General features: G+C 46.7%; 3 protein-coding genes across 3 annotated transcripts; 2 read left to right on the top strand and 1 right to left on the bottom strand.

The window, feature by feature from the left end:
* Positions 1–8586: 8586 nt before the first annotated feature.
* On the bottom strand, positions 8587–10305 carry C8R40DRAFT_1073199 (uncharacterized protein; the record flags this gene model as incomplete). Its single annotated transcript, XM_046226534.1, has 5 exons — positions 8587–9165; positions 9313–9578; positions 9672–9899; positions 9941–9991; positions 10041–10305. The coding sequence occupies 5 exons, from the start codon at positions 10303–10305 to the stop codon at positions 8587–8589; spliced, it is 1389 nt and encodes a 462-aa protein (XP_046081568.1).
* Positions 10306–11172: 867 nt separating this feature from the next.
* On the top strand, positions 11173–13723 carry C8R40DRAFT_1073198 (uncharacterized protein; the record flags this gene model as incomplete). The annotated part of the gene is made up of 12 exons (XM_046226533.1): positions 11173–11253; positions 11287–11313; positions 11368–11500; positions 11610–11775; positions 11833–12310; positions 12360–12387; positions 12436–12792; positions 12839–12904; positions 12963–13045; positions 13114–13321; positions 13377–13517; positions 13572–13723. 12 exons carry the CDS (start codon positions 11173–11175, stop codon positions 13721–13723), a joined length of 1920 nt encoding a protein of 639 aa, XP_046081567.1.
* Positions 13724–14463: 740 nt separating this feature from the next.
* Positions 14464–15604, top strand: C8R40DRAFT_1073197 (uncharacterized protein; the record flags this gene model as incomplete). The annotated part of the gene is made up of 2 exons (XM_046226532.1): positions 14464–14710; positions 14781–15604. 2 exons carry the CDS (start codon positions 14464–14466, stop codon positions 15602–15604), a joined length of 1071 nt encoding a protein of 356 aa, XP_046081566.1.
* Between the last annotated feature and the right edge of the window lie 2435 nt (positions 15605–18039).

Genomic DNA, 18039 nt, shown 5'->3' with positions numbered 1-18039 from the left:
CTGCGCCGATACTGGCCCATTGGGAGCCGAATCGCCCACTTATCGTGGAGACCGACGCTTCCAATTACGCCATTGCGGCGATTCTTTCCATCCAATATGCTGACGGTGAAATTCATCCTCTAGCCTTCCTTTCCAGAACGCTTCACGCGGCGGAACTCAACTACGATACCCACGACAAAGAGCTACTGGCCATCTTTGAGGCCTTTAAAGCTTGGCGTCATTATCTGGAAGGTTCGGGTGATCCGGTGGACATTGTCACCAATCACAAGAATCTTGAGTATTTTTCTACTACCAAGGTTCTTACACGCCAACAGGTCCGATGGTCAGAATTTTTACATCAATTTAATATGGTCATTCGCTTCCGACCGGGGAAACTCGGCGAGAAACCTGATTCGATAACTAGACGCTGGGACGTCTACCCTAAAGAGGGGGATATCGGCTATGCCCAAGTGAACCCTCATAACTTCCGTCCTATCTTTACTAACAAACAACTCACTGCGTCTCTTCGAGCTACCTTCTTGGAAGGCCCGGTTTTACGAGCCTCAATTATCATGGATATTGAAGCCCTACACCAGGCAATCATCCTCGCCCTTCCCGCCGACCCGAGCTCCGTTGTTGGTTTGGAACTTGCAAAAGATCCTTCCAATGAACATTGGAGCTTAGGTAGTGATGGGTGATTATGCCTTGACGACCGTATTTATGTTCCTAATCATGGCGATCTTTGCCTTCAAGTCCTCCGTTACTTTCACGATCACCCACTCTCCGGCCATTTCAGCCAGAACCGCACTCTAGAAGCTGTACGTCATCAATACACCTGGCCCAAGGTCAGAGACTTTGTTCGTGACTACGTTACCTCCTGCACTATCTGTGGTTGCAATAAGCCCCGCCGTCATCGGCCTTATGGCTTGTTGAAACCTCTGCCAGTTCCGGTCCGACCATGGGATTCCATCTCCATGGACTTCATTGAGCAACTGCCAATGTCGAATGGTTACACCGCTATCCTAGTCGTTGTGGATCAATCTTCCAAACAAGCTATATTTATTCCAACTTACGACACCATTACTTCCGAACAACTAGCTGAGCTTTTTGTTATTCACGTTTTCTCCAAGCATGGTGTTCCTAATCATGTCACTTCTGATCGTGGTTCCGAATTTGTTTCGGCGTTTTTCCGGGCTCTCAGTAAAGCGCTCTCTATGGAACTTCATTATACCTCTGGATATCATCCGGAAGCTGATGGGCAGACCGAGCATGTTAATCAGACTCTCGAGCAGTACATCAGGATCTATTGCTCCTACCAACAAGATGACTGGTCGCCTTTACTTCCGATCGCTGAGTTTGCCTATAACAACGCTCCCAATGCTTCCACAGGTATTACTCCATTCTTTGCTAACAAAGGATACCATCCCAATATCACCGTTCGGCCCGAGGTCGATATGAGGTCTGATCTAGCTAGAGACTTTGTCGTCAACCTCGATGAACTCCACGTTTTCCTTCGAGAGGAAATCCTTCTAGCTCAGTCTCGTTACAAGGAACAAGCTGACAGGAAAAGAATCTCGCACCCGGAGTTCCTGATTGGCTCCGAAGTATTTGTTCTTGCTAAGCACATTCGCTCTACTCGTCCTACTGAAAAATTCTCAGAAAAATATCTTGGTCCTTTCAAGGTCATCAGTTGACCTGGTACTTTGTCTTATGAGCTCAAGCTCCCGGATTACCTTTGCCGTATTCACCCGGTTTTCCACGTCTCACAGCTGGAGCCAGTTACGCCGAATCCATTCCTGAATCGTACTCAATCTCCTCCACCTCCAATTGAAGTTGATGGTGAAGAGGAGTACAACGTTGCCGAAATCCTGGACTCCAAACTGGATAGAAGGTATAAACATTGTCCTCTACGTTACTATATTTGGTGGGCCGGTTACAAAGGTACCGACAATGAATTTTCCTGGGTTGCTGCTGATGAATTACATGCTGACGGGCTGGTACCTGCATTCCACGCTCGTTATCCTTTGAAGCCTGGACCTTGATCACAAAAAATCACTTTATTCCTTTTCTGCCGCGCTCCGCCGAAGCTTACTTTGTGCGTTAGAGGGTAAACACGATGATAGCAAATTGAGTGTTTATCCCTTTTTCTTAATTGTTCATCTTATTCTTTAATCTACTATTCCACTTATATTCCTTTCACACTTAAACTAATTATACTTCGAACTAATAACGTCTCACGCCACCTCGCGGCCCATTCACTTTCTGATTATAAAATGCGTTAACATTTTTTATATACAAACAAAAAACCAAAAAAGAACTTATACAACAGGATAGGAGGTTACAAGAAGATTACAAGAAGAGGCTAGAGCGCCGATGTTCGATGTCCGATATTCTACTCCACTGCTCTCTCCTTTCCCTTCTCTGAGGCCACCGCCTTCGCCGCTGTCGGCGCCGGCGCCTCCCCCTCTCCTTCTTCCTCTACCTCCATCTCTCCTCTTTCTTCCTCTACTTCTCCTTCTCCATCTTCTTCCATACCTTGCTGCACTTCCTTTTCCTCCTCCTCTTCTTCATCACTCCCCCTCACAATCCTCCGCCGCTTCTCGGTAGTTCCCCTCGACGGTCCAGCCATCGCCGATCCTCCTCCCATACCCATCATTGCCATTCTTGTCTCCATGGCTATCAGGCGGGCATGGTTGTCCTCTTGCCTCCTCAACAGTTGGCGGAGGTATTGGTGGGTTTTTGAGTCCGCCTCTCATAGCGCCCGGCTATCGGCGAGACTCTGAGCCATTTGGCTCTCCAAGACGGCGATTCGTTCGCCGGAACCGCCTTCCCGTTGTTTCGAAGTTGTGGGGCACCCCGAGTAGGAACACCTCACCTTGGTGTTGTGACAGGGCTTACAAATTATAGAACTCCTCTTGCCTGCCTGCATTTGGCAAGGGAGTTTTTTGGTCTTGCACCGTTCGCAAGGTGCGCGGTCTTCGTCATCGTCGTCCCCGTTGGGATCTCCGCCCACTGGCTAGAAACAAAAAACGTTAGTAAGGGGGGTGGAACCACAAAACCTTGACTCACCTGGGCCTTGGCCTTTCCTTTCCCCATCACTACTCGGCGAACCTCCACCACCAGCCTCCTTGGAGAAGCGGACATCTCACTAGGAGAAGTCCCCCTTTGACTTCTGGCGGTCGCCGCCTCGGCCAAAAGCCTCCTTCGCTCCGCAACCTCTTCCTCCTGTTGACAAGCCCGATTGGCCCGCTCTCGCGCCTCTTCCGCCGCACGCTCCCTAGCTGCTGCTGCCCTTGCAGCCTTCTCCTCTGCGGCCTTCTTTGCCGCCGCCGCTGCCTTTCTCGCTCTCACTCTCTCAACTCTTGCCTGCGCCCTCCGAAGTATTTCTTCCTCGTCTTCATCCTCCAGACCCTCCTCTTCAGGGACGACGGGATCAGCGGGCGGTACTTGTCGTGGCCTCAAAGGACCGGTGGTTGAAGGATTGCGGGTGGTAGTTTGGGTGCGACTGGTAGTCATTTTTGGACTTAGAAATTTGGGAACTTGGGTCTTACCGGCAAAACTCTGGGCCTTTTATACGGCAAAACTGCGCACGGACCAGCAAAAAATTTCCTTTGAATTGTACTCGGCTTACGGTGAACCAACGAAATTTTCCTGATGACAAAAAGGATAATTGCTGGTGCTAACGGGATATAAAATTTTTTCTCTGGTGACTAATAGTATTGCCCGATACTAACGGCTTTCGAGGGCTCAAGCCTAAGAGGGGGATACTGTCAAGTCCATGCCTCGGGCCTCCATTCCGCCGCTCGGTACTCCGAAGATCCACTCTTATTGTAATCTTACTCTTATTGTTCTTTCTCGCTACACATACCCTTTCGTTCTAGTCCCTTCTTATTGTCTTTTACTTTACCCTGCAGGTACTACTTGTATAGCTCCTAGTAGTTAGTCTGGCGCTCCGCACCGATGCGCCAATCCGTAGATATAAATACTGCCTGTATGCTACTGTAGTTCCTCAGTTTAATTATCGATTTAGATCAACTTAGATCTCCCTTCTCAACTTAGCTCTTCTCTAAGTCTTCAGGCTTATCGCCTTGAAGTACTCTCTACTATAACCTTAGGACTTAGACGTCCTCTGGTTCAGTCCTCGTCACCGGCGCTACCGCCGCTCCGACTTGGCTGCTACTTAGCTCCTCCCTCTACACTCTCGATCTCCGGGGACTAACGGCGTAACGGCGGTGTTGTTAATAACTTCACTACTGTCCCACTCGTCTTCCGCACTTAGACACCTTGTGGCTTTGGCACGGTTACACGGTGTACATGATCTTAACAAATAGCTGGTACTAACAGTTGTAACGACGGCCGGATTTCCACCATGTCAATGTATGCTCTGTCAACAAGTCCAACCTGATGTCCTCAGCTTTGAGAGCATTTGATGGATGTGTTACAAAGTTCTTCTCTTTGAAACCTCGTAACAAACGGATTGTTTCGCAACCACGACTCCGTGACAACGCCACATACGCACTGAAGGGACTCTGGTCCGGACCTCCCTGCGCTTTTCCTAGGTCTACAATCACATATTCTAGCATTTAACCTTGACCTTTGTAATCTGTGAAAGCATAACCGGGTGTCAAAGCCAGTTGCCGTCTAGTTATTGTTCGCTTTGTACCATCTTTGATGGTGATCGTGAACAAAGCTTCGCTTGGCGTAATTGGCAGGATGCCATCCTCGACACCCTTGACAGTAACTCGAGATTTTCTGTATGGTCGAAAGAAGACCACCGCGGGTGGATATTCCAGCATTGTCACGCCATTCACTATTCGCAGTTGCGTGACTTCCTGTTCATCTAAAACAATTCCCTCTATGACACCGCGAGTACCGTTTGCCAAATCGGCTTCAGTTGCAATGTTAATCAACACCATGGCTTTCATTCCAACCGCAATTTCCACCCGGTGTGAAAGGTTTGCGGTCTGCTTCGTATTTCTTTGAGCGACTCTCATTCGATTGTCTGAAGATAATTGTGATCCACGACGATTATCTTCAGCTGCACAGGAATACAAACATGTCTTGTTCCCTGCGCAATGCCTTCTCAAAGCAGCGGCATTCCACCTATTACGTGCAGAGTTTCTGGATGTGATTAACACCGCATTGGACCACTCTTGGCTATCGAAATTTGTCCGTGGGTTGTCAGGTATATCCAATCGCAATCCGTGCAGAATTTCTATGTCTTCCGGGGTGCAGCTTCCTGTCCTGAGACGATCTAAGAGCTTCATCCACCGTCGATCCCGAATTCGCATCTGCTGGTGTAATGTTATCGCCTTGTCAAATCGTGAGTAGATCTCTCTACCCTTTTCCCCATGTTTGCCGCTATGCTTCGGGTGATAGAGGGCGGCATCTGGGTTGGCTACTGGTGGAAATTGGTGGAAATCTCCTCAAAGGATTACATTCATACCTCCGAAATACAGGCCATCGCCTGGTTTTTCGAGCTTCTTGCGAACATATGCGACAATGTCACTAATATTTGCCAGTAGATCCTTTGTTGCCATCGATACTTCGTCAATGATCAGATACTCAACGGGGCCAATGTTGAGTTCCCTTTTTTGTGCAGTTCGAATAGACCCCTCTAGCCAGTTCACTCCTCTTGGGCCACCTGACAAGAATGTGCCTACAGGTCAATAACTATAGAGGTTCTGAGGCCGGATCTGGCCCGGGAATGGCCCGGGATAATTCCGAGGTCTGGAACTGAGTATTGGCCTGTAGTACACACTGGGAGTGGGACGTCGGTGAAGCTATTAGCAACACCCTTCACACACTGTTGGTGTCCCCGGGAATTATGGCAAGAGTGCAAGATTGGGATGAGCAGCCTAAATGGGGTTCCTGATAATCCGGGAGTCCGGAAGCAAAGGGTAAAGGAGATATTAAAGACTGGGATAAGATGGTACACTTGATTTCAAGCTTGACTACAACGTACAAAGTATTCTAGCTTATATACATCCCAAATACAGTAGTCATAAGACCTCGATGAAAGCTCGGAATAATAAATAAGTCACAAGGTAATTATTCCGAAGTCCGGCCGCTCTGGGCCGGGCCGGGAAGCGTATGGGTGAATTGCATGCATATGACACCACCTACAGGCACACCGGCCCACGTGTGAACAGTCCGACCTGAGATCAACGTAGCTGCTACCCCCGATGTCGCTGTTTTTGCGAGTTGATGCTCTATGCCCATCCGCTGGAACAACTCCGTTACTGCATTGATGGCAACCGTTTTACCAGTTCCACCAGGTCCACGTAAGATCATTAGAAGTTGTGGCAGAAGCAGCCCACCAAATGCAGCTTTCAAGTGATCTGCAACTACATCATAAAACAACCCCTGCTCTTCATTCAAGACATCATGAAGACATACATCTGAACCGTCATTGTTGTGCATGCGTGCGATTCTTTGAACACCAGGCACTGAATCGCTCAGTTGTTGTATCCCAGAACCTAGATCCAAGCCATCGCTGCTTTCAACAATGGTTCCGTTGGCAGCATAATCTTTCAGTTGGTCTGCCCATTCTGCATACTGAACTTTGTCTAGTGCCGAGCACCTTCTTGCGAGGATAGCGGTTGGATCCTGCTCATATTCCCTGTTGAAAACACCTGCATCATATGCGTGCTCCATGGCTGTGTCCCCGAATCTTTGATTCTGTCCCTTTTCAGCTTCTTGTGCTGCGATAATTTCCGCTTCGGACCAATCAAGATCTGCAACTACTGCAGGCAGCGCTTCGTCAAGAACATCAGCAGGGTTGTTGTTTGCTTCGTTCTCGTGCTCCTCCAGTGGGCCTTGGTACGTGCTGTATTCCTTCTCACAACGCAAAGAAGATTGGTCTGAACAATGATAAAAGTACTGAACGTTCTCAAGAAAGGCATCATGGGCGCCATGAGATTCTTGGAGGAAGCACTTCCAAGCTTCGTCGACAGTCTGAAAACCTTCAACTATATCTGGCAACTTTCGCCATGGCTTTAGCACTGCCAACAGCATCAACCTATACAGCAACTGATCCTCTTCCCTATCATTCCGCGGAAACCAGCGTCCCACGAACTGGGGCATGGTTTCATGTCCACGTTGGCGGACGATGCATGCATGTTTCGGACGATAGTTGTCAAGATATCAATGACAGGGGCTTGCCCTCGAACTTCCTGCTTCTGAGCTTGCCTCTGCAGCTGTTGCGTGACCATGATGTTGCTCGTAGGTGTCGCAGAAGAATGATAGTAGGTTATATCCGCCCAACATTTCACCCCTGTAGCCATACACTGACAATTGGTTCTGTATAGAGATCTTTCCGCTTTCACTTGTAAGACGCACACTTTCTGCCTGCAAAAATGATCAGCATTGTTAGAGCTTCAGCTGCTGATTCACTTACTTCCGACACAGAGTCCCACCTTGCCTCGACAGCACCTGGTGTACCATCCATGTTGGTTATTCTAATCCATCTATAACCGAACAGATGTTCAATGCTAACTCAAATTGTACTTAGAACCACGCACTTTTTGGACTGCAGGGCAACAAAAGTTTGCCGCAATGCTGCCAATAAACCGTCAAGATACACGGGCACAAAGAAGTGCGATATATATCTGTCCCCCCCACCCCATTAAGTAACTTATCACCTCAGGTGCACTAAGCTCTTGCTCGCGACTTAGGGACGCAGCACACCGTGTGATCAAACGACGACCAACTTGCTCGTAATCCGAATTCTTGGCCTCTGTTAAGATCATGTACGCCGTGTAACCGTGCCAAAGCTACAAGGTGTCTAAGTGCGGAAGACGAGTGGGACAGTAGTGAAGTTATTAACAACACCGCTGTTACGCCGTTAGTCCCCGGAGATCGAGAGTAGAGAAGGGAGGAACTGAGAAGCAGCCAAGTCGGAGCGGCGGTAATGCCGGTGACGAGGAGCGAACCAGAGAACGTTTAAGTCCTAAGGTTATAGTAGAGAGTACTTCAAGGCGTTGAGCCTGAAGACTTAGAGAAGAGTTAAGTTGGGAAGGGAGATCTAAGTTGATCTAAGTTGATCTAAGTTGATAATTAAACTGAGGAACTACAGTAGCGTACAGGCAGTATTTATATCTACGGAACGGCGCATCGGTGCGGAGCGCCAGACTAACTACTAGGAGCTATACGAGTAGTACCTGCAGGGTAGAGTAAAAGACAATAAGGAGAGACTAGAACGAAAGAGTAAAAGACAATAATGAGAGACTAGGACGAAAGGATATGTGTAGCGAGAAAGAACAATAGGAAGAGATTACAATAAGAGCAGATCTTCGGACTACCGAGCGGCAGAATGGAGGCCCGTGGCATGGACTTGACAGCCTCCTGTTTCTTGTGAAAAGTGTACCGCTTTGCTAGTATTGCGGTTTCGTTCGATGACTTATGCTGTTTCTTGAATGCATAATTGGAGAAATAAAACGCCATGTCTTTCGTTGTGTCGCCATTAGTGATCAACTTTATATCGTTATTACAAAGGTGTGTCTCCTGAATGGTCGAATTAAAAGTGTTCACATAACCTACCCGTCGTACCATTCCCCAGTCTCCATTCGGTTTAATCCAATTTTCATTGGACAGTGGCCAAGGTGCTCAGTTCTTGCAAACTTGTCGACCACCCTTCATGATCAGACATCTTCCCATCGCACACTGGTGCACCTGAAGTGCGCGTGTAAGTAATTTCTGCTGTTCCAATCGCTTCAGACTGTACTGAGGATCAAAAGGTGACTGCGGTCGATTGAACGAAATTGCAGGTTTTGCACGTAGACTTAACAAAGATTCCTGATCCAATCCCACATCTGCTGTAATGTTTGTTGCGATAAAATGAGCCACTTTCCGACGGAATGCTTCGGATTGCAGACAAGTCTTCATTACACTCGGTGCAGGCGCTCCGTCCAAGAACAGAATCATATGTATATGTAACATTCCGCGACCCTGCGCTTCCACCATCCCGACGTACGCCTTTACTTTCCCGAAGATTCCATTGTGACAACTAAATTGGCGATTAGTAACTTTAATGCCAAACAGTGTCTCCAGTATCGCCTTTACGACGAAATGAAAGAATTTCGCAGCGGCATAGGGGTCCGCGGCCATGTTCCTTGATCGTGTGCTGCTAACAGGCCCTGCTTCCACATCGAAGTTGTCGAGGTTGATTGCCTCGCCCGCAAATACCTGTGCAATAGGGTTGTGCACATCCGTTGGGTTCAAGGTCAACCACAGTGAAGGGGGATTCATCATCGTACAGAGGGACCAGATCTGTGACCGAACACTGACCCTGCTTTGGTTAGAACCCATTACGTGTGATCATACAGCGGATACATAGGAGCACAATGCTCTCATTGTTGGGTTGCTATATGGCTGCTTTCGTCGCTCTTGCTCAGTGGCCAAGACGAAGTCCTGCGCTTTGAGGTTTTCTATACCACGGCGGTTCCTAACATACTCCGCGCGAGTCATACGCAGTGCAGCCGAACCACAAATTTGCCTCTTCTGCAAAACACTGAACACTTGGAAAATGAACTGGAAATCCCTTCTAAATCTGCCATCAGCATATTCTAACGCCCACTGGCAATGAGCCTTGTAAGTTACTTTTCAACGCCGTGAGGTTTCAAATCCCCCACAACCATATGGAAAGAGCCAAGGAAAACAACCGAGGAGATGATTCGGGTTATCAGGAGTACCACTCGTTCGTTCGCCACTATCATCCACTCGGGGATACTTGTTCACGAATCCCCCTCTGCAAACCAAGAAATGCGCATCATCATTGTTTAGGCCTTCTTCGGATGTATTGCGGCACCGTGTTGTGTCGGCCATGTTTCGGAGTGCATGCGTAATCAAATCTGTTTGCGGAATATGGTTACCCTCAACATTGATTACACCATGGGCTTGCATCGCAAAAACAGCTGCGTCTATGTTAACGGATTAAAAACCTCAGTACAAGAGCACCTACCGGGTGTCGTGTTATTTGCATCCTCATCTTCGTCTTCAGTACCCACCTCGGCTGCGTCACACATCAGTTTCTTGCCCAGTATCTAAAACAAGACACAAACCATTGTTGGTACTGTATTCAGCTGCCTCATATCCTGTACTGCCCGTGTTTTCTTCATCTTCTTCAGGCACATACCCAGCATGTTCCTTTTCCAGCAACGCCACCTGGTCGGACCACTTGACGTTTCCCCATATTTCTTCTGGCACTCCATCCACAGGCAGGTCTTCGAGGTTTTTCGCTGATATCTGTAGACCTTGGTACAATTTGTTGTGGGCAATTAACCACCTCAATGCGTCAGCAACTCGAGCCCGTCGTACCCGTAACATTGGTGCCAAACTTCAAAGCGGAATGTTTCGTGGTCCAACAAATGTGACTGCAATCATTGCTGCTAGGATTGACGATCTCGGGGGAAGATAGCCGTCATCAACCATCACGGCTATTTCGGCAGTATTCAAAAAGTATGTGGAAATGTTGCCCTTCAAACCACTTGAGAGCATATCTGCAGGCCATGCTTTTGCTCCATGCTTTTTCGGATATAGCTTCACAATATAAGCAGCCGCAAAAAAACGGGAGACCAAAACCCTTTCTGGCAATGTTAAAATGCGAAGTTCAAAGGGTATCGCCCCGATCCACATATTATTGGCTAATGACAACCGCGGTCGTTGCTCATTCCGTAGTTGTTGCAGACAATCCATGCAAACAAACGGAGAGATGATTTTTGTATCTGGATTCGTGTACAGAAGTTTGCCTTCATGAAGAACATGTGCATCGTGTCCAACTTTGGGAACCAACAGGTGGCCGTTCAGTAACTGATAATCCGGACAGTCCACCACCTCTGTCCGCAACAGTTCCCTAGTGCAAACACAGCAAACCGACTGTTTCGTAGCGGCATTACCTGTGCATTGTATATAATCTGATACTAACGTTCTGCAAACGTCCTCGGAAGGTACTGCAAACAGAGGGCTGTTCATGACAGCCTCAGCGCCCTTTTACACTCTAATCAGCACAAACAGACTAACAAAGGCTTTCCACATACGATGTTGTTTCTGACATCAACTCTTCGCCGCTTGTTAACACCATCTCCCAAGTCTTCGGTGACGCTGGCAAGCGATCGTTTCCCGGAATCCAACCCGTGTATTGTCTGCATTAAAGGCCCGAGCAGCTCGGGCCGTATGCTTTGCAATCTTGTAACAATGGTGGCCTTCGATCTCAAGTCTGCGCTATTCAGAGTAATTCCATGGTTTGAGCAAGCTGCTTTCAACCGCGCTTTTGTAGTTCGTTGACAAATACGCTCGATATCATTGTAGGTGCTCATTACGCAGCGCAAATACCTAGTGGGTGAGACCTTCTCGTGTCACGCTCGACCTGTGAACTAATTCGAACAAAAGGTGAACTATCAAATTTCGCAAACGTACGGAACATTCCCGTATCCATCCCGCTTCTGCACTTCCTATCACTACTTCCTATCACGACTACTTTGCGCTATCATTCTGCTTCCATTCGTCATATCAGCTGGTCTCCGTTAGTTTTCCATATTTGTATCAAGATTCATTATCGAGCCTACTCCTTTGCAAATGGTACAAGTGTTGTACCTCTTGATCTGTGATTCGTACTGGTATCTTCCAATTAGAAACCTCCTCTGCCAAGGTCCACTTTGCTTTTTCCAATAGCAACCACCGGCGGGCTAAGGAAAGAGCTAAGGAAAGAGTTTCTATCATGCACTTCCGCTTTCGCAGAAATATGAAAGTGGAAAAACAAATATATAATAGTCAACCACAACCCCCAACTTGCAAATAGTAACCAAGTCAGCACTTCTTCTCACCATAATTAATTTTTGACTTAACAGTTTGTAGCATGAACGACCAACAACTTCACCGCTATTTTCAACAGCTCCATGCAAACAACACCTATCTAGGGTGGCACGACAACGCACTTCCAGGGCCGGGTTCTTTCTTTTACAATGACTCGATGTACGTCTGGTCTCACCCACTGCAGCCTGGACATGAGAGACCAATGCCAATGGTCCTTCATATCGTGGGACGTCTCTCCAACCAAGGTAACTTTACCAGTTTAAGTGGCAGCGTGAATGCCCTGCTTAACTCGCCCGCTGGGTCGGACAAACTACGGGTCAAAAGTATGCGATGCACAGCGCTAGTCGGTCGACCTCGTGCGGGTGCATTTCCCCAAGATTGGGAGCCAGCACTGACTAAAGTGAAACTACTACAAAAGGTGCTCACTCGATCCAAGTCTGAACCCACATGTTACCTCTGGTTCAATGAGGGGGGTGGCCTCGCTGATACTCACATGAAGGTCGGAACACCTTGCTTTCGAGTATGTGGCTATTCACTGTCACGTCCCATTACTGACTGTCTTTTTCTAGCCTCGCGCGTACGGCGAACAAAGTGACGGTTAGTACCTATTGAGTGTCGTTAAATTGCATGCTTACCTGTTCATAGGCCGTCTAACCGATCTTATACCTGGGAAGGACCGCAGCGACCCTCGATGGGTCGAGGCGTCACAAGCCCTCGCAGTCGCCGACTTCAATGCAATAGATCATACTGGAACTACACTGCCGGAACCCTTGCTCCCTCATGTTCTTAGTGGCGCCACTGTCGATATCGCATTCAGTTTGCGAGGTTGGAAATTTGGTCGTGACACAGTGTGGGGCTTCACGGCCGATATAAAGCAAATTGTTCTGCTTCGTCCTGAACAAGTTGAACCCATCTACCAGGGTATCACACCCCCAAGGGCTACCAGACACCCTCTGCCATCGATACCCATCTCATCTGTGCAAAATGGGGACTCTTACAGCAGTGTGTTTATATCAGCTTGTATGACTACCACTTAACAGTTTAACAGATTATGCCATGCACCATGGAAATCCAACGCCTGCGACACCAAATACTTTCATTCAAGCACACCATGGTGAGTCACTTAACATCTGCTGTACCGAAGTAGTGATCTTCTACCTCCCTTCTGTTAGCCAACGCTAACGGCACGTCTGATATGCTAAGCGTGCTCGGTCCTACCGATGCACCAACTCATCGTTCACCGTACCACGGACAAGTACCTTTTGTATCGCCAACAGCACCAACACACGTCCCCTACCCCAACACTGTTGCGGTATGTATTAGATTTCACTTGACGGTAACGGCTCTCGCTCAAACATTGGACAGCCAAGTGACTTAATGTTGCGTAATCCAACTTACACGACGTTCAATCCCCTCGAAAGCTCGTTTCTAGGGCCGCACGCTACAAACGATAATCCGTTCAACCAACAGGTGTTGCTACAAGAGGCTGATTACATGACGGCCATGTCATTGCCTACTCCTATATCACCCGGTAAATACTTGTCAACTCAGTATCCAATGGGAGGTTCACTTACATTACGGGTTAGCGCTGCTGTCAGACAAGACCATCACACCAAACTTTGATTGGGAAGAACCAGATCCCTCAAACCACTTGCCCATATTGACTCAGGGCTCTAACTTGGACGACACTCCAAAGGATAAACCAACATCAGATACGAGCAACAGTGGTTTGTTTTTGCCTGTCACATCGTAACACAATAACTCTGATCTGCTAAACTAAGGTGATCGCAACGGAAACACCTCCTCTTCCTCAGAGTCCGTCAATTTGACCGGAAAGGGTAAAAAGCACACAATTCCTGACGACATCGCTTTCCGCACGACATCGGCTAAAACACCGAGACTGGATAACGTCCAAGGAGCAAGTGCCAAATGAGCCGTTCCGGAGGATATTTCAGGATTGCTTACTTAGATTTCACGCTACGTTACTTTAGCTTTCATCCGTTTAGGTTGTTCAACTGATCCAACCGTGTTGTACATTCATGAGCTTCAACAGCTGATAGTGTTTTCCGTTTACTACCTTCTTTTGCACTTCATCCAAAATTTACATATCACGCTACCTTACTTCACCCTTCATCCGTTTAGGTCCTTCAACATTCCCAACGGTGCTGTACTATCGGAAGCTTCAACAGCTGAACTACTCTTTCCTTTTCTACCATATTTTACCTTTTATCCAATTAGGGTGTTCAACATACCCAATCGCGTTGTACGATAGCGCGCTTCAACAGTGCTACAAGTTGATAACAAATATATTCTACATGTAAATATGCCGGATTGTGTTTCATTCTTGCAATATAGTTTTATTCCACCAATATGTAAACAAACTTATTATTATTAACTGGAGCGCTTGAACAAGCAAGGTGTAGGGCCCCGCAGGGGTACACTAGTATACAGTATGACCTTGCTTGCTTAGGTCCTTCTCCAGTCCGCCCGATTAGCGCGCGTGAAGATTTTACCACGCTTGTTCCGAGATAAGTCAACCGCAGGTTGGCTTATCATAGGATAAGATAATGAGTGGCGATTGAGTACGATTAGGTGCCTGCTTGTTCTCACCCTCGACGCTCACCATCCGACCTCTTACAGCCTCATCTTTTGTCATGATTTTCGGATACAACCATGCAGCTCCCTCTGACCTTACAGAACCCTGACAGAGTGCATATAACGCACAGTAGTGTCGAAGCTCGGAACATGTTCGCTTCTTGGGACATAACGACACGTCTAACATTCAACAAAGAGAACAACGCAAATAACATCCGTCGCGACTTACAGCGAGCAGCGCATCTCAGGGATCCGGAGAACATCAGGTCACCATCGCCAGTCACTTCAGAACTCACCATCCAGCTGGAGGAATGGGAGAAGATTTGTACAAACCCAATTCGCTTTGACTCCTTGAAGCACCTGATTCCGGATTTCATCCTGGAATGGATGAAGAGTCGGAAGATTCAGGAGGTCAAAGATAAGAGGGAGAGAGAGGAATACTAGCAGAGAAGCTGAGGAGGAGAAGAAGAAGAAGAGAAGATTGGCTGAACCTTTGGTCCCCGTGGTGAAGAATCCGCTCATTCCTTTCCAAGCAAGTTTCCACGATGCATTATACGAAATCGCACACGTCTCCCCAATCCCTCTCCCTTTCTTCAGTAACGACGCTCTACAGTTCATTTCCGCCCGCGCCCACTCACTTCCGCATAAAAAATTCAAGTCAAATGATCCCAGGAAGAGTGGTTATTTCATCGACATCGAAGCTCTGAAGAAAATGCTCAGGATCAAATATGCAAACGATGATCAACTGGAAGGCCTCGACTACATTCTTTTCATCAAGTGCGTCAACAACTACATGAGATTCGAGATGAGTCGCGACCCAGCAGGTCCAGCTGGTACACGAGCACAATTCATTATCCAGCACTTCTCATTCTTCCTTAACAAATGTCATACAGCCAAACTCTACGCCTTCTGGAAGCCAGCGGAACTCCGAATCAGAAACGAACAATACCTCGAATTCACAGGTTTTATCCAGAGTGTGTATGACTCGGAATGGACCAAGGTAGAGAGTCAAGTTGAGTTTGAGGATACTATGGCAAAAGCTCGTGGCGGGTCATTGTGGTATTCCTACCCATTCCAATCCCACACAACCTCAGACACATCTCCTCCATACCAGGGTTCTCCGATCGGGGATATGCCACCACTGTCGGAAAACACCATCACACCTGACCACACCAGTGTCACTAATACCCAGGTAGTGAATCAAGATATTGCCGAATAATATTGCCGCAATGATTTGCAAGACCGCCTTATATTATTTTTGGACATCGAGTTTTATGCTCTAGGGTGTTATGCCTATTATTATTTTGGGTGTTATGCCTGTTATTATTTTGGGTGTTATGCCTCTTTATTATTTGGGTATTATGCCTCCTTATGATTTCGGGTGTTATGCCAATTTTATGCTTTTGGGTGTCATGCCATTCTTATGGGTTTGTTATAGTCTCGCCGGTCTTTATTTGTGATGCATAATGCCATGTATACTCAACAGTCAACTTATATCTATATTATAAAGCCTCAGCTCTAAATGGGGTACAGCTTCACCTTATTCAGAGCGTGCTGGGAAGGAGCCTTGGCTCTGTTTGGGTATCTAGCCCTCTCCTCATATATGGGTGGGAGCGCGGGGCTTTGCCCCCAGGCAAAACCTTTCTATATTGATACTGACACCTACAAATGATATTATCTAGGGATATATACGAGGACACTCAAATAACTTATTCTAAGATAAGATAATGAGTGGCAATTGAGTACGATTAGGCGCCTGTTCGTTCTCATCCTCGACGCTCACCGTCCGACCTCTTACAGCCTGATCTTTTGTCAACCCACCCACCCACCCTTTATATTGCTCTTAGTGTCTAGCTGGTAAGTTTATTACAGCTCAGATGCTCCGGTGACATGCCTAAATTTTGGCTAGACGTCTATACTGTGAATTGTGACATTTTCACGTATAGATTTGTATCGAGAGGACTGTAATTGAGACCCAGATTGACAGTCAAAGTCAATACTGAATCAGTCTAATAAGTTGAAGGGACCATATACCCATACTACCACAAGTTGGTTAGTTTACCCATCCCCGATATTACCTTCGGATAACAGTCTACCTGTTTGTCAAGCAGGATTATACCAGACTCGGACTACATCCGAAGGATGACCATTCACGTATGACATACCAAGGGTATTCTTATTGGACCTTACACTGGCAGGAGTTTGGAAGAACTTACTCAAGTGACCATGAGCCGAGGATTGACTCAAAATGACTTTCTAGAACTCAGGAATTGTCAAATACTCCTTCTAGAACGAGATCATGCATTAATCTAAAAGACTGTGATTTAGTCTAATAGACCAATCAAGTCGCATGGTTGAGGAAAATGACTAGAAGAATGATCGAAGTACTGCGAGGCTCCGAGACATATCAAATGAATGTCAAAGAGTCCTGACGTAGAAAATATTGAAGAATGCCATTAAATGAATACTATGCGTAACTCCCTTGATAGAGTATAGGCACAATGGGTGTCTGTTGAAAGAGAGAAGCAATTAGTTTAATCCAGACGAATCAGATTGATAGGATTAGAATCGAGGAGAGCTGATTTGCCTCCGGACGAGGTGACAAATGATCGAAGTAAGTGTTGAACAGCAATGACAGTTGAACACCATTTGAGTCATTCTCCAAAACAATTAAATTAAATGAATAACGAAGTACCTACCTATGTTTGGAGGTATACTTGAATCTTGGAACCATTATGGACCAAATAAGGACATGTAGATTCAAATTAAATGGTATCAGACCGAGTGTAGAAGTTTCCTTGCGGTTCCAAACGTTTATTGTATTAAATTAATTGTACTGTGCGATTCTATATTCTGTATGTATAAATAGCGATCCGATGTATCTGGAATACAAGTGATTTTGGGACGACGTTGCAGTGCTAATCCGTAAAAAGGAAAGACACACTCCCGCCAGACTGAAACCTCTTCGCTAGCAGCCATTCGGGCCCGGCACTTGTGAGTATAGGAACATTGTGTTCTGCTCCTTGTGACTGCGAGAAGTATATCCAGTTGTTGGGTATTCTTCGAACTTAGGATCAGTCGTTGGTCTTAAGGGCAAATCACGCTGTGTGGTTGTGCCAGCACATAGTTCTAGCCCTCTGTAGGGGTCTGTGTGTTTCGGTTTTAATTTACTTTGATTCAAACCCCCAATTCTTGATATACCCAAATCGATACAAACCAAAGCCCAAATCGTGCTAAATCTACCTTGATCAAAGGAATATATCGAATCCTTAGAACGATTCAAATTGATTGATCAAAGCTTCGTACTTAGCTCTCAAAGCTTTGCGGAACCTTTGCCAACGCTACCCCTTGCTATTAAATAAATTTGATAGCAGTGAACTCGCATATTGTGTATTAGATTGGTTGGTTGGAGTGCCCATTAGATTCCTTCCTTTCTCTTTCACACAAAAACGAGGCAAGCTCATTACCGGGCTTTAGATCCTCGCTTAGCGGTGTGTTGCCCACCCGCGCGGGGCTTCGCCCCCAGGCAAAACCTTTCTATATTGATACTGACACCTACAAATGATATTATCTAGGGATATATACAAGGACACTCAAATAACTTATTCAGATTATCATTTCGCGTCACGTTACATTATCTTATTTGCACACTTT

Source organism: Lentinula edodes (assembly GCF_021015755.1).
Source record: "Lentinula edodes strain Le(Bin) 0899 ss11 chromosome Unknown C8R40scaffold_44, whole genome shotgun sequence".
Taxonomy (NCBI): Eukaryota; Fungi; Basidiomycota; class Agaricomycetes; order Agaricales; family Omphalotaceae; genus Lentinula; species Lentinula edodes.
The sequence above is the reverse complement of the archived record's forward strand: the minus strand, read 5'-3'. Positions and strand labels throughout refer to the sequence as shown.